At 43.8% G+C, this 12,194-nt stretch overlaps 1 protein-coding gene across 2 annotated transcripts in view; it reads left to right on the top strand.

The window, feature by feature from the left end:
- Positions 1-1,002: 1,002 nt before the first annotated feature.
- APPL2 (adaptor protein, phosphotyrosine interacting with PH domain and leucine zipper 2) overlaps positions 1,003-12,194 on the top strand; it is a 28,903-nt gene continuing 17,711 nt past the window's right edge. The window contains exons 1-4 of one of the 2 annotated variants that reach the window (XM_083700251.1): positions 1,003-1,472; positions 6,195-6,293; positions 10,234-10,293; positions 11,264-11,335. In XM_083700251.1, the coding sequence (XP_083556377.1) occupies positions 1,101-1,472; positions 6,195-6,293; positions 10,234-10,293; positions 11,264-11,335 (603 nt within the window). In that variant the 5' untranslated portion in view covers positions 1,003-1,100. The remainder of the gene's footprint in view (positions 1,473-6,194; positions 6,294-10,233; positions 10,294-11,263; positions 11,336-12,194) is intronic. The other variant, XM_083700250.1, reaches the window with a different exon arrangement.

Genomic DNA, 12,194 nt, shown 5'->3' with positions numbered 1-12,194 from the left:
TCCTGCTGCTGCCGTGCCGCCGGAGCACGATTTCTGTTCTTATCCTGAAGCAAAGTTCTTAACCTGAAGCACTATTTATGGGTTAGCGTAGTCTGTAACCTGAAGCATATGTAACCTGAAGCGTATGTAACCTGAGGTACCACTGTAGTTCGAATTTACAACTACTCTTCACACCCAGTAATCATTAATGATTAGAATATTACCATAGTCTTCCATGAAGAGAGACAAAAATCAATTTAAAAACACCTTGGTAAAGAAGATTGTCACCTGTCATCATCCACTGCCCCCCCCCCTTGACACTGCACCTTTAAGAGCTGCGCAGAAAGCCGAAATTCATCCGGTGTTTTAATCATTGTTGTGCTTCTACTGTATAATGAAGAAGCTGCCATCAAGCTGCTGTCTGCCAAGAAAGCTGTCCATCAAGCAGCTGTTGAAGGCTTTGAGTTTCTGTTGCTGTTATGAGGAAGCTGCCAGCTTTGAGTGTGCGAGTCACAACATGGCTGTTCAAAGAGGTTAAGGCAGCACTCAGTTCCTATGGAGAGGCTCTGGGACACTAGCTTGCCTCTGATCTGGATGCCCAGATATCTAAATCCATGTGGGAGTTGCTGTATTTACTCAGTAATGTGGGCAAGGCTTTCTAAACCTGTCCATTTGACTTTATTGCTACTTCATATGTCCTGGAATTTAAAAAAAAAGGGGGGGGGGATAGAGCCAGTGTGATGTACAGTGGTACCTCGGGTTACATACGCTTCAGGTTACAGACTCCGCTAACCCAGAAATAGTACCTCAGGTTAAGAACTGCTGCTATTCCTGAAATAACCCCTCTCAGGCCTTGATGCCAGCAATGTTTCATTTTATTTCTCTGGGAGCCTTAAATACGATTTCAGTCTTGCAGCGTGACAATCTGCAGCTCTAAATTCGGATGTGAAGGTTCTGCTGGACTTCCCCCCACCCTGGGCATCTGGTTGGCCAGTGCTGGGTAAGATGGCCTGATCCTGCAGGGCTCTCTTCTTCTGCCTTTAACCCGCACGTTAAACAAGAAACTGCCCGTGTGGATTTTTGTTGCAGGAGGCCAGGCCGCAGCGCCGCCCCACTTCCTGATGCTCTCCACTAGTCGTCCCACTTCCTCCCAGAAACAGGAACTGGGAGGAGTGGTCGTGGGCTGGCTGCCTGCGGATTGTGCTGGCTGGCTTGGTGCGCAACAGGCGGCAACTACCTGCTTCACGCACCTGGGCGCTGCGCGGCTGCGGAACTCGCTTCTTTTATCTCCTTCCCGGCTGCGGTGGGAGAAAGGGAAACTCGCCAGATCCCTCGGCTGGGCTCAGCATCCGAAGCTGACGCGTCACAAGAGATCCACTTGCAAGCAGGATCATCCGCCCAGCCTGAATAATTCACGCTCGCCTCTCCAGCGCCAGACAATGCCCGCCGTCGACAGGCTTCGCCTGGAAGAGGCTTTGCAGGATAGCCCTCAGGTACCACCGCGGCACGTCTGAATGGATCTCCGCGTCAGGCTGGCGAGGGAGGGAGGGAGAGGATGTCGCAGTTGTTGCAAGCTGCGCGCAAACGCGAAAGCTACCTGCGGACCGGGAGGGGAGGGGAGGGGGCGAGCAGGATTGTCAGTAATCCAGAATATGGCATTTAGGCGAGCCGAGAGCTCTTCCCGGGTGTCTGCTGATCTTTCTGTTGTGGGTCTGCATCAAAGCAAACCTGTGAGCCAGGCAGGGTTTTGGTGGTGGAGGTGCGTCTGTTTTCATAATGGTGCTCAACAGATACAGGAGTTTTCAGCAAGTTGTCGGGTGACATGTAATTTTTAAACAGGGATAATTTAAAAGCTGGAGAAAGAAGCCCCTGCTGCCGGAGAATGGAGGAGTCGGAATGGAAAAGTAGCCATTGTGGTCGGAGGTTTAAGTAGGAGGCGGATCCTTCTTTTAAAGAAAAAGGTGACATTATTAGGACCCAGAAGAAATGAGGGAGGTCAGAACTCCTAGTCCGGTTAGATCAGCCTTTGCCAACATGGCGCCCGTGCCCAGATGTTTTGGACTACAACTCCCATCAGCCTCCGAGAGCACATCCATGCTGGCTGGGTCTGATGGGAATTGTAGTCCAAAACAGCTGGAGGTGATATGGCTAGGCAAGACTGGGCTAGATGTTAAAACAGGTGGTGTTTTGCCCAGGTGTGTGAGAGAGGGAGAAACTCCAGTGTATAGGAATCTGGCTCTATGACAGAGAGGAAGAACCCCTATGGAGAAAGAAAAAAACTCTTCTCTGCCCATCATCTACTATCTTGTGTAAATACAAATTCCGTACATCAGCAGGATGCTATCATATTTTTCCAGGTTAAGAAGTGAAGGGAGCATGGAAATGTTCTAACAATGGTTCTAACAATAAAGCACTTTGGAAATATTAATGAGCTTTAGAGGGAGGAGGAGACCGGAAGTAGCTTTATCACTGTAAATGTATGGAGCTTCATTGTGACCAATCTAGGTCACTTTTAATAGGTGCATTAGGAGGGACATTTTGAAATCTGGGGGAAGGGAAAGTTAATAATTGGATTTATTTGATGTATTTTCCTGGTCTCCCTAAGTTCCATGTGGGTACCAATACAATCAAAAACACTGTTCAAAAGCAGTTATAATATGCAAATTAAGGTAGAATAAATTATGAATTAGAGACAGTTTCTTCCTTCCTTCCTGATCTTTTTGGATCAGAGAGCGAGTGAGTGAGCGAGAGCTCTTTCAAGTTTGTGGAGAACATGCAGGCATCATGTGACTCATCTAAATGGATGCTGGTGCTTTAGAGGCCTGAAAGTGAACAGGCCGGATGCTGATTTGCGTAGTACACAGAAGAGTGCTGAGGCAGTGCAAATCCTTTTTTTTTTTTTTTTAAGGGCTATAGTTTTTCTGTTTCTTTACAGAAGCCACAGCATCATAGGTGCAACTGCTCACATTCAAAGCATTCTTACTTGTGATAACTTGTGTGTACACTTTTTTCGACTGAGTTCTCTGGCAGTTAAACACACCAGGGAGCTGCATGTACAAATTTACTGTCAATCCTCCTGATTGACACCAATGCTATGTACCCCTCCATCCAAGGCTCTGTTTCCCTCCTACTGATTTTTTTTTGAGGGGAGCATAGATGATGTTGTAGTAAAACAAGTTTTACACCACAAGCACATTTCTCTGTCACTTTCCTTGTTGCAAAAAATCTAATCTTTGAGGGAAATGTGTTTGCTGTGCAAGAGCTGCAAAGTGACTTTAATTGCACAAATTGAATTTGTATGTGTGAGACAGTCACTCTCCAGGCTTTCAGATAGGGTTCTCTCCCAGCCCTACCTGGGTCCCAAGGAACAGGTCCCTCGCTGTGCTGGCCCCACAGCAATGAAATTTCATTCCATCAGACCTGTGTCAAATTTCTGTTCTTCAGAGTCTTTGAAGGACCCCAAATATCTGCTTTTCTTCCATTGTCCTGGCAGGTGTGATGCTTGTTAGCTGAGTGAGTCAAATATATATGTAGAGCCAGAAAGAACATATGGAGTGTTGCTGAATTGCATGGCCAGAGGTCAGAGCCGTAATTTGGGGTGTGAATATTCGATTATAAAACTTTAATATGACCTATTCAACCAAAAGGGCTTGGATCAGATTCTCTATACAGTACTCATTTAGGAAAGGGCTGTGGCTCAGTGGTGTACCCTCCTAGTGGTGCAGCAATAAAAACCACTGGTACCTTTGCAAAGCTAAGCAGGGTCTTGTATGGTTTCAAATTGGATGGGGGACTGTGTGTTGGAATTCCTGCATTGCAGGGGGTTGGACTAGATGACTGTTGGAGGGGGTCCCTTGCAACTCTGATTCTATGAATGGGGTATCTACCAGGGTCAATCCCTAGCTTCTCCAGATATAGCTCAAAATATCCTTTGCTTGAAACCCTGCATAACTGCTCCCAGTCAGAGTGACAACACTGAGCCAGATGGATCAATGGCCTGACTCTGTATATCCTTGTTTCCTGTGTTCCTTTCCCCTTCCATTGCTGCTAGAAGGAAATCAGGCCTGGTTAGTGAATAAAACCACATCCTCCTTTTTCTGCCCAGGAGCTAAACCACAGTTTACACAAGGCAGATCTTTCCACACTAGATATATATAAAAATATCCCAATGTAAATTGTTAATTTTGTATACCTGAAACATAACACTGGTTTTTCTGCTTCTGCCATCTCACTTAGAGTATTAAAATGTCAACAGTATTTTAGCAGTAGCTGAAAAAGAGGGGTAGAAAATGAGTGTGTGTGTGTGTGTGTGTATTTATATATATATAATTTCTATACCATCTTTTATACGAGGATCACAGGGCAGTTTAAAAACACGAAAAAAATGTAACATATTACAAAACAATACCCCACCCACAGTTTAAAAGTATGCAATTGAATGCATGTTTATTTGGATATAAGGCTCACTGTACTCCCTAACACAGAGCTTTCCAAACTTTTCATGTTGGTGACACACTCTATGCATGCATAATATCGTGACACAGTACAGTCATACCTCGGAAGTCGAACAGAATCCATTCCGGAAGTCCGTTCGACTTCCAGAGTGTGGCTTCTGATTGGCTGCAGGAAGTTCCTGCAGCCAATTGGAAGCCCAACCAGATGTTTGGCTTCTGAAAGAACCTTTGAAAACAAGAACCCTCACTTCTGGTTTTTGATTGTTCTGGAGCCGGAACATTTGACTCCCATGGTGTTCGGGAGCCGAAGTACAACTGTAATTCAGTTTTACTAGCAAACCGGAGCTTAAACTAACCCCTTTCCAGCCCCAGGAGGAGCATGGGGAGCGTTTGCACGACACACCTACACACCGCAGCCAACACGCTAATGTTTCGCGGCACACAGTTTGGAAAGTTCTGCCCTAGCAAGTATGGTTAGGGTTGAAATCTTTGTGGTGTGATCCATTCAGATCTAAGCAGTTTAGGCTGCTGTCTTAAAAAAAATACATCGGGTGCAATCCTGTGGTAGCTGGGTTGGTGGGGCAGGAGCTGTAATATTTTGTGGCTGTCCAACTCCATGGGTGATACAGAAGATATGACCACAAATGGAAGTCTTGTAGCTGTGGAAACCTCTTGGCTGTCCTTTCTCCGGCAGAGAGGGCGAAAATGAAGGTGTTTGGGGGATACTTTGAATCCACTGGATCTAAAGCCTTCCTGTTCTGGTATGCTTCTGGAATGGTGTGGTGGAGGATATTATTCTTATTATCCAATGAGAGCATTCATGTATTGCCCTTCATTTTTTTAAATATGTCTGAGGGTTCTGTTGTGAACTGTATTGGGACCTTCGGATGAAGGACAATATACAAATTGACTAAACAATAATTATTATAAGCAAAGAAAATATCAAACAAAAAAAATGCACCATAGCCCTAGTCAGTTATGTGGGTCTGATGCTTCAATGTTCTGTTCTGAGGAAGGATTGCTGCTATTCCTTCCAGAATTTGAGTGGAATTACCCTGTTTGCGGGATTTCTGCTTATCACCATGTAAACCTCTAGAAATACATACCAGCTTGTGCTCAGTGGGGGAGGCCCAGTTGGAGATCCTCCCTATGAGTTTGCAGTTTGCAGCAACTCAGGACGGGGCTTTCTCTGCAGTGGCACCGCAACTGTGGAATGCTTTCTGTTTGGCAGTGTTACCGCCTGTCTCATTGGTGACCTTTTGATCTCAGCTTATTCATTCATGCTTTGGTGGGGGAGTAATGATGGGAGCCATGCTGGACATCAAAATCATGTGGAGCTAATGCTTTGTCTTTCTGGATATAATTTAATAATGATTTTAGAGTTGTCGTGATTTATGAAGTGTTGTATTTTATGAATTGGTCATTGTAACCTCCCTGTGGTCTGGTTAGATGAAAGCCAGGGTATAAATACAGATGTCTTCACTGCTGAATGCTTCTGTTCATAATAGGGCAAGGCTGGGGAACCTGTGACCCTCCATATGTTGTTGGACTCCAATTGCCATTATCCGTGACTTTTGACTATCTGAAGGGCCACAGGTTCCCCACCTCTGTAGCAGGGATTTGAGGATCTATTACGTGTGTGTCTTTAGTGTCTTAACAACAGAGAGATTACTAATGTCTGTCTCCATTTATGCTACCTGTTTGTATGAAAACTGTAAATTTCCATTGGTGAATAAACTGCTACCCTTTCTCTTTTACCAGACACGTTCTTTGCTGAGTGTGTTTGAAGAAGATGCGGGGACACTCACGGAATACACTAACCAGTTGCTTCAAGCAATGCAGCGAGTTTATGGGGCTCAGGTAAATCACTTCAAATGTTTTCGGTTCCCTTTTTGCCCCTCAACTCTCTTTTAAAAATAACATATTGTTTTATTTCAGTAACATATTTAACTTTCATAACTCGAAATATAGAAAACCATAAAAAGAAACTTGCCACTTCCCTGAAGGAAACACAAATAATCATGATTACCACCCCACCCCCCATTGATTATATTTTATTTTTGTTCACTTAACAATAGGGGGATAAACATAGAAAGCAATATATACTGAGGCAATTACTGCAAACATCCTGACCTTATTCAGATAGTCATATATTGGCTTCTTAGTTTAGATATGTACAAATCTTTTGACCAGATATGCAGCCTGCTCACTCCTCCTTTTGTTAGCAAACTGTTGTTGCAACAGGGAAACTCTAATTAATCATAGTTTCTTGTTTTGTCCAAACTGGGAAGCTATAGTTACCGGAACAAATCAGGATCTTAAACTAATTCCACACCATGGTTTAAGATCCTGATCTGCTCCGAACTTGATACCCATAGTTTTCTGGTTCTGATAAAATGGGAAACTATGGCTAATTAGAGATTTCCTGGTTTAATTGCAGCTCACCTCAAAGAAACTGTGTACGTGGCAGAAGGCTTGTCCATCTCTCCGCTTAAGAAGCCAAGCTGTGATCATTGGAACTAGGCCACAATTTTGCATCCCAGTTCACAGGTCATTTTTGATTACTGGCCACTGGTCTTCCACAAAACAATTGGGGTTCTGTCTTCCACTTTCCGTCTTAATTTGCTATGGTAATTTGTCCTATATTAATAAACCACAAATTGGCAGGCAAAGCTTTTAACCACTGGGCACAAGTTGGTTGGTTTGTAGCATGGAAAAACAATTTGGGGGAGGAGGTTTGGAAGGTTTAATCCCCGCTCTTCCAGGGTTGCGATCCCAGTCTGTTCTGTGCATGCATACACACCACCCCCAGCACAACAAATATTAAGATGTGAAAAAGTGCTGTATATCCATTTCGCATCAATTCTATACCTTTTCTTGTCCCACCCCTTTCTTCACAGTTGTAGATTACCTTGTGGGAGCATCTCTGTGCATTCAGGAGTTTATTGAGAAGACGAGTGGGGTCATATGCATAATAATAATAATAATAATATTATAATAATTTATTATTTATACCCTGCCCATCTGGCTGGATTTCCCCAGCCACTCTGGGCGGCTTCCAACCGAATATTAAAAACAATACAGCATCAGACATTAAAAACTTCCCTAAACAGGGCCACTTTCAGTTGTCTTTTAAAAGTAAAATAGTTGCTTATTGCCTTGACATCTGCTGGGAGGGCGTTCCACAGGGCGGGCACCACTACCAAGAAGGCCCTCTGCTTGGTTCCCTGTAACCTTACTTCTCGCAGCGAGGGAACCACCAGAAGGCCCTTGGCGCTGGACTTCAGTGTCCAGGCTGGACGATGGGGGTGGAGACGCTCCTTCAGGTATACAGGACCGAGGCCGTTTAGGGCTTTAAAGGTCAGCATCAACACTTTGAATTGTGCTCGGAATTGTGCATGTGTATTATAGATGGATATTTATGCGCCCATAAATACAGGCAGTCTTGAAAGAGTTGCTACAGTAGGAATTTGTAGCCATGTCTTCAGGAGAGCCTTTTAAATCAAGGTTGCCCTGCGGCCCTCCAGATGTTTTTGGACATCGGGTGATGTGAGAGATAGTCCAGCATTATCTGTAGATCCCTAGAGATCCTCATTCCCTGTTTTAAATGAACACAACCCATCATGTCTTTGGCATTATGCACACAGAACTGTCAATGCACTAAGTCCCAGTCCATCCAAATGTTTGGGTTTGGGCTGCTTAACTTGTAACTCAATGTTGCATCACCTCCTGTAAGTCCTGGATGAAGTGTCTGGAACTCAGAAGTTCCTGGGGTGCACCTCCCTGGCATTCTTGTTTGTTTGCATGCTTTTTCCAAAATTCCGGGTGTGGCCTAGCCATCGGAAGTGCGGCCTATTTACATGCCAGAAATTATAGGTGTGGTTTGGTGACTTATTTCAATTCATCACGGTTTGCTTTAATGGGTAACAAAGGAAAGCGGAGAAGGCAGACAACCTGCTATTTGCGTACGATCAGATGGCCTGATAGCTTTGCCGATTATCAGAATTTCAGTGCAGAGATAATTTAATTTGCCTTTCTGGTCAACTTTGTGTGCATGTGGAATAAATACAGAGCTATGTTGAAATAGACATTGGAAAAAATAGGCAATGAAATGACAGCATGGCTTTTTATAACTAAGGTGAACTTTCTCTTATCAGAAATCTTGTATACTACATCAAAGGCTTCAGTTTAAAGACCAGCGCTCACTAGGCTTGGTGCCCACACTAATGTGTTTGATCTTTTGGGAAATGGAGTTGATTCAATCAAAGTGGTGTTGAAAGATGGTGGGATACGATAGAAAACGGAACAAGTAACTGAGCTGCTGGCAGCAAAAGCCTCTTTTAAGAAATGAACAGGGTGGTTATGCATTATAATCGGATTATGCTGCATATGTCTGAATTTGAACACTGAACATGGCATTTTGACTGTGTTTATTCTGTAGAATTTGATGTCGGTCTAAAAATCAGACTGAATTGTGTTGAATATTGAGATTCAGTCCCTTAATATTGCCCTTGCTTTATATCAAGGTGTCGTCTACGTGGAAGTGCATTGTGTGTAGTAGAGAGCTACATAAGTTGTAAAGTTTGTGATGTCCAAATGCGGTCAATATTTATTTGCCCCAATTTGAGCTACAAGCAATGCATACAATTGTTTCGTTTCTGTGTTTGTTGTGAAATCTACTTTGTAATCTGTTTAGGTGTGAAAGAGTTGTGCTATTATAGTGGCTGCATTCCAAGATTATGGTAAACCATTGTGAATATTTGACTGCGAATGTGCTGGTGTATCATGGTTTGATCCTCCTAGATTGGGGATCACAGTTTATTTCTTTTGTTCCAAAGAAGCCACATTGTAGTCAGGATTTAGTCTTGGCTTTCCAATTATTTTTTGTTTGAGTGAAACAAACCACAGTCCCCAAGCTGGATATAGCACTAAGCTAGTGATTGGGAACTATTACTCCATTCTGCATTCACAGTTAACCGTTAACTATGGTTTACTATGATGGATGAACGATGCCACTAATAGGTAGTGGAGGTAAAGAGAGAGAAAACTGGTTTGGGGATCCTTACAGTAGAATTTTATTTTCCTAAAGTCTGTGGTCTTTCCACACCTCTACGATACAAACATCAGCTGAGAAGTAAAACATTAAAGCAGTAAATATGGTTTGGGGGTTATGTATATTTAGAAAGAAGGGAACTCTAGAAATGTCTGTAGAGTACTACTCTGTGATATATGCAAATTTGAATTGCAGCAAGGTATTGATTTATGTATTACTGTACTTCATGGTGAAATATTTGTCTGTCACATGACCCTACAGCCGCCTGGTGTGTGGAATTTTCAGGCTGGTCCATAAATATTGGTGCTCCTGATGAATAATACGATCTGAAACGCAGAGGGTAGCAACTGTAGTGCCCATTATGATGACAGATGAGGCTTATGCTGCAGTATGACGCACAGTTCACCTTGCAGTAAGTCCTACTGAACTCAGTGTAGCTTACATCTGATTGCATAAGATTGCACTGTTCATTCATTCATTTGTTTATTAAATTTATACCCTGATCTCCCTCTCAAAGGAGCCCAGGGTGGCAGACAACAAATGGTAAAACAAACCAAACAACAACAAAAAAAATTTAAAAACAATTCCAGTACAGATGCAGGCTTGGAGAGATCTCAGCTTAAAATGCCTGGAAGGTCTTCAGTCGGTGCTAGCAAGGCAACAGAGACAGTGCCTGCCTAATATTCAAGAGGAGTCTTTTAAGTTGGTGTGTGATCATTAGTAATGAAATACCTTTTCTCCTTGCAGAATGAAATGTGCCTGGCAACCCAGCAGCTCTCCAAGCAGCTTCTTGCATACGAGAAACAGGTACGCCTGATTTACCCTGCGCGACCTCCATGTTCAGCAGATTAGATGGTAGAGATGAAAAGATTCTAAGGGGTTTGCTTAGTTATATTGCTGGAGATGTCAAACTTGCCTCAACATCTTGGAGCAAGAATGGGGGTGGGGCAAGGGGAGAGCGTAAGAAGAACCTGTTGGACCAGGTCAGTGGTCCTTCTAGTCTAGCATCCTGTTCTCACAGTGGCTGACCAGATGCCTATGGGAAGCCTGTAAGCAGGACCTGAGCACAGCAGCACTCTCCCCTCCTGCGGTTTCCAGCAGCTGGAGCGCAGACGCATCTTGCCAGTGACAGAGGGAAGAAGGATGCTGTGGAGATCACACAGGGTCCCCGGACATTTAACGGTCTATTGATCCCTGTGCCACCACTGTCCTCGCTTCCCCGCTGCCACCAACCAGTAACTCTCTGGTAAAACACTGAGTCCAGACAGTTGTTAAAAGTGAACCAACCCCCCGCCCCAAGTTTATTTTACAAACATTAACAAGTTCATGGTTTCTCCGATAATATTCCTGTCAGTACCTTAACTTTAGTTTCTTTACCAGCCTATACCTTCCTAATACCTTCTGTCTTATTATCTCAATTGTTTGACTGACTCTTTCTCTCTCACTCACACCAGACTAGCCCTACTCAGAGACTTATCTTATCTGTCTCTTCTAACTCCAGACTGTCTTCTCAACCACCCTAACTCTAACTCTCTCCTAAAAAAAACACACACCTCTGTGCTCAAACCTTATACACAGTTAACTCTGCCCCCTGGGTTCCCATTGGTTAGTCATTTTACAATTAGTTAACCCTTTCCCTATGAACCTAGTATGATGTCACACACCTGGGAGGGCAAACACCACATACACACATTTGTGTCCAATACCGCAGGTTGTTTTTGGTTTATCCCATAGGAGGCTCTGGAAACCTAACGTCTTATTTTCATTTCCTTTGCAGAACTTTGCCCTGGGTAAAGGAGATGAAGAAGTCATATCCACCCTTCAGTACTTTTCAAAAGTTGTGGATGAGGTAATCCAAATGGCCAGCAAGTTTTTTCTTAGGTTTTTTTATGGTGTCTGTTTATCTCGTTGAAGCTGTGACGACCTTGAGATTTACAAAGGGGGAGTGTGGCAAAGGGTGGCCTGTTTGTGCTTTGTATAGTCTGTAGAAAAGGCCTCATCTTACTCTGCTCATAAAATGATGGGGCGAAGGAGAAGCAGAGAGAGATAGAGAAGAATCCTGAAGTTCCCTTTATCTTATTTAGCAGTTCTTGCTATATTTATGCAAAGTGTTGTGGCACCCTAAAGATGGACCAACTCACTCTGGCTAGAGTCATTGTTATTGGAAGCATCTTTCTGCCTTTTGACCCACCCTTTGCAACTTTTTCTCTCTTACACACCAGGCGGAGGGGAGCAGGAGATGCCCTGCAGTTATTGGTGGAGTCTTCACAGAGCCCAATCTTCATGGCTAGCAATCAGGAATGATGGGAGTTGTAGTCCCAGCAACATTTGTAGGGACACAGGTTTCCCACCTCTGTTCTACGCACGTGTGTGTGTGTGTGTGTGTACACAGTGGTACCTCAAGTTACAGAAGCTTTACAGACTCCGCTAACCCAGAAATAGTACCTCAGGTTAAGAACTTTGCTTCAGGATGAGAACAGAAATTGTGCGGCGGCAGCAGGAGGCCCCATTGGCTAAAGTGGTACCTTAGGTTAAGAACAGTTTCAGGTTAAGAACGGACCTCCAGAACAAATTAAGTTCTTAACCCGAGGTACCACTGTAAATCTGTATGTGCTAGCCAACTGACTGTTGCCATAATAAATTCAACTTCTCTTCTGTGTGTTTGCTGTAGCAGACTTAACATGCCAACCCATGTTAGCTTGCTGAAG

The sequence above is a fragment of the Podarcis gaigeae genome (genome assembly GCF_964106915.1).
Source record: "Podarcis gaigeae genome assembly, chromosome: 10".
NCBI classification, from domain to species: Eukaryota; Metazoa; Chordata; class Lepidosauria; order Squamata; family Lacertidae; genus Podarcis; species Podarcis gaigeae.
The sequence above is the reverse complement of the archived record's forward strand: the minus strand, read 5'-3'. Positions and strand labels throughout refer to the sequence as shown.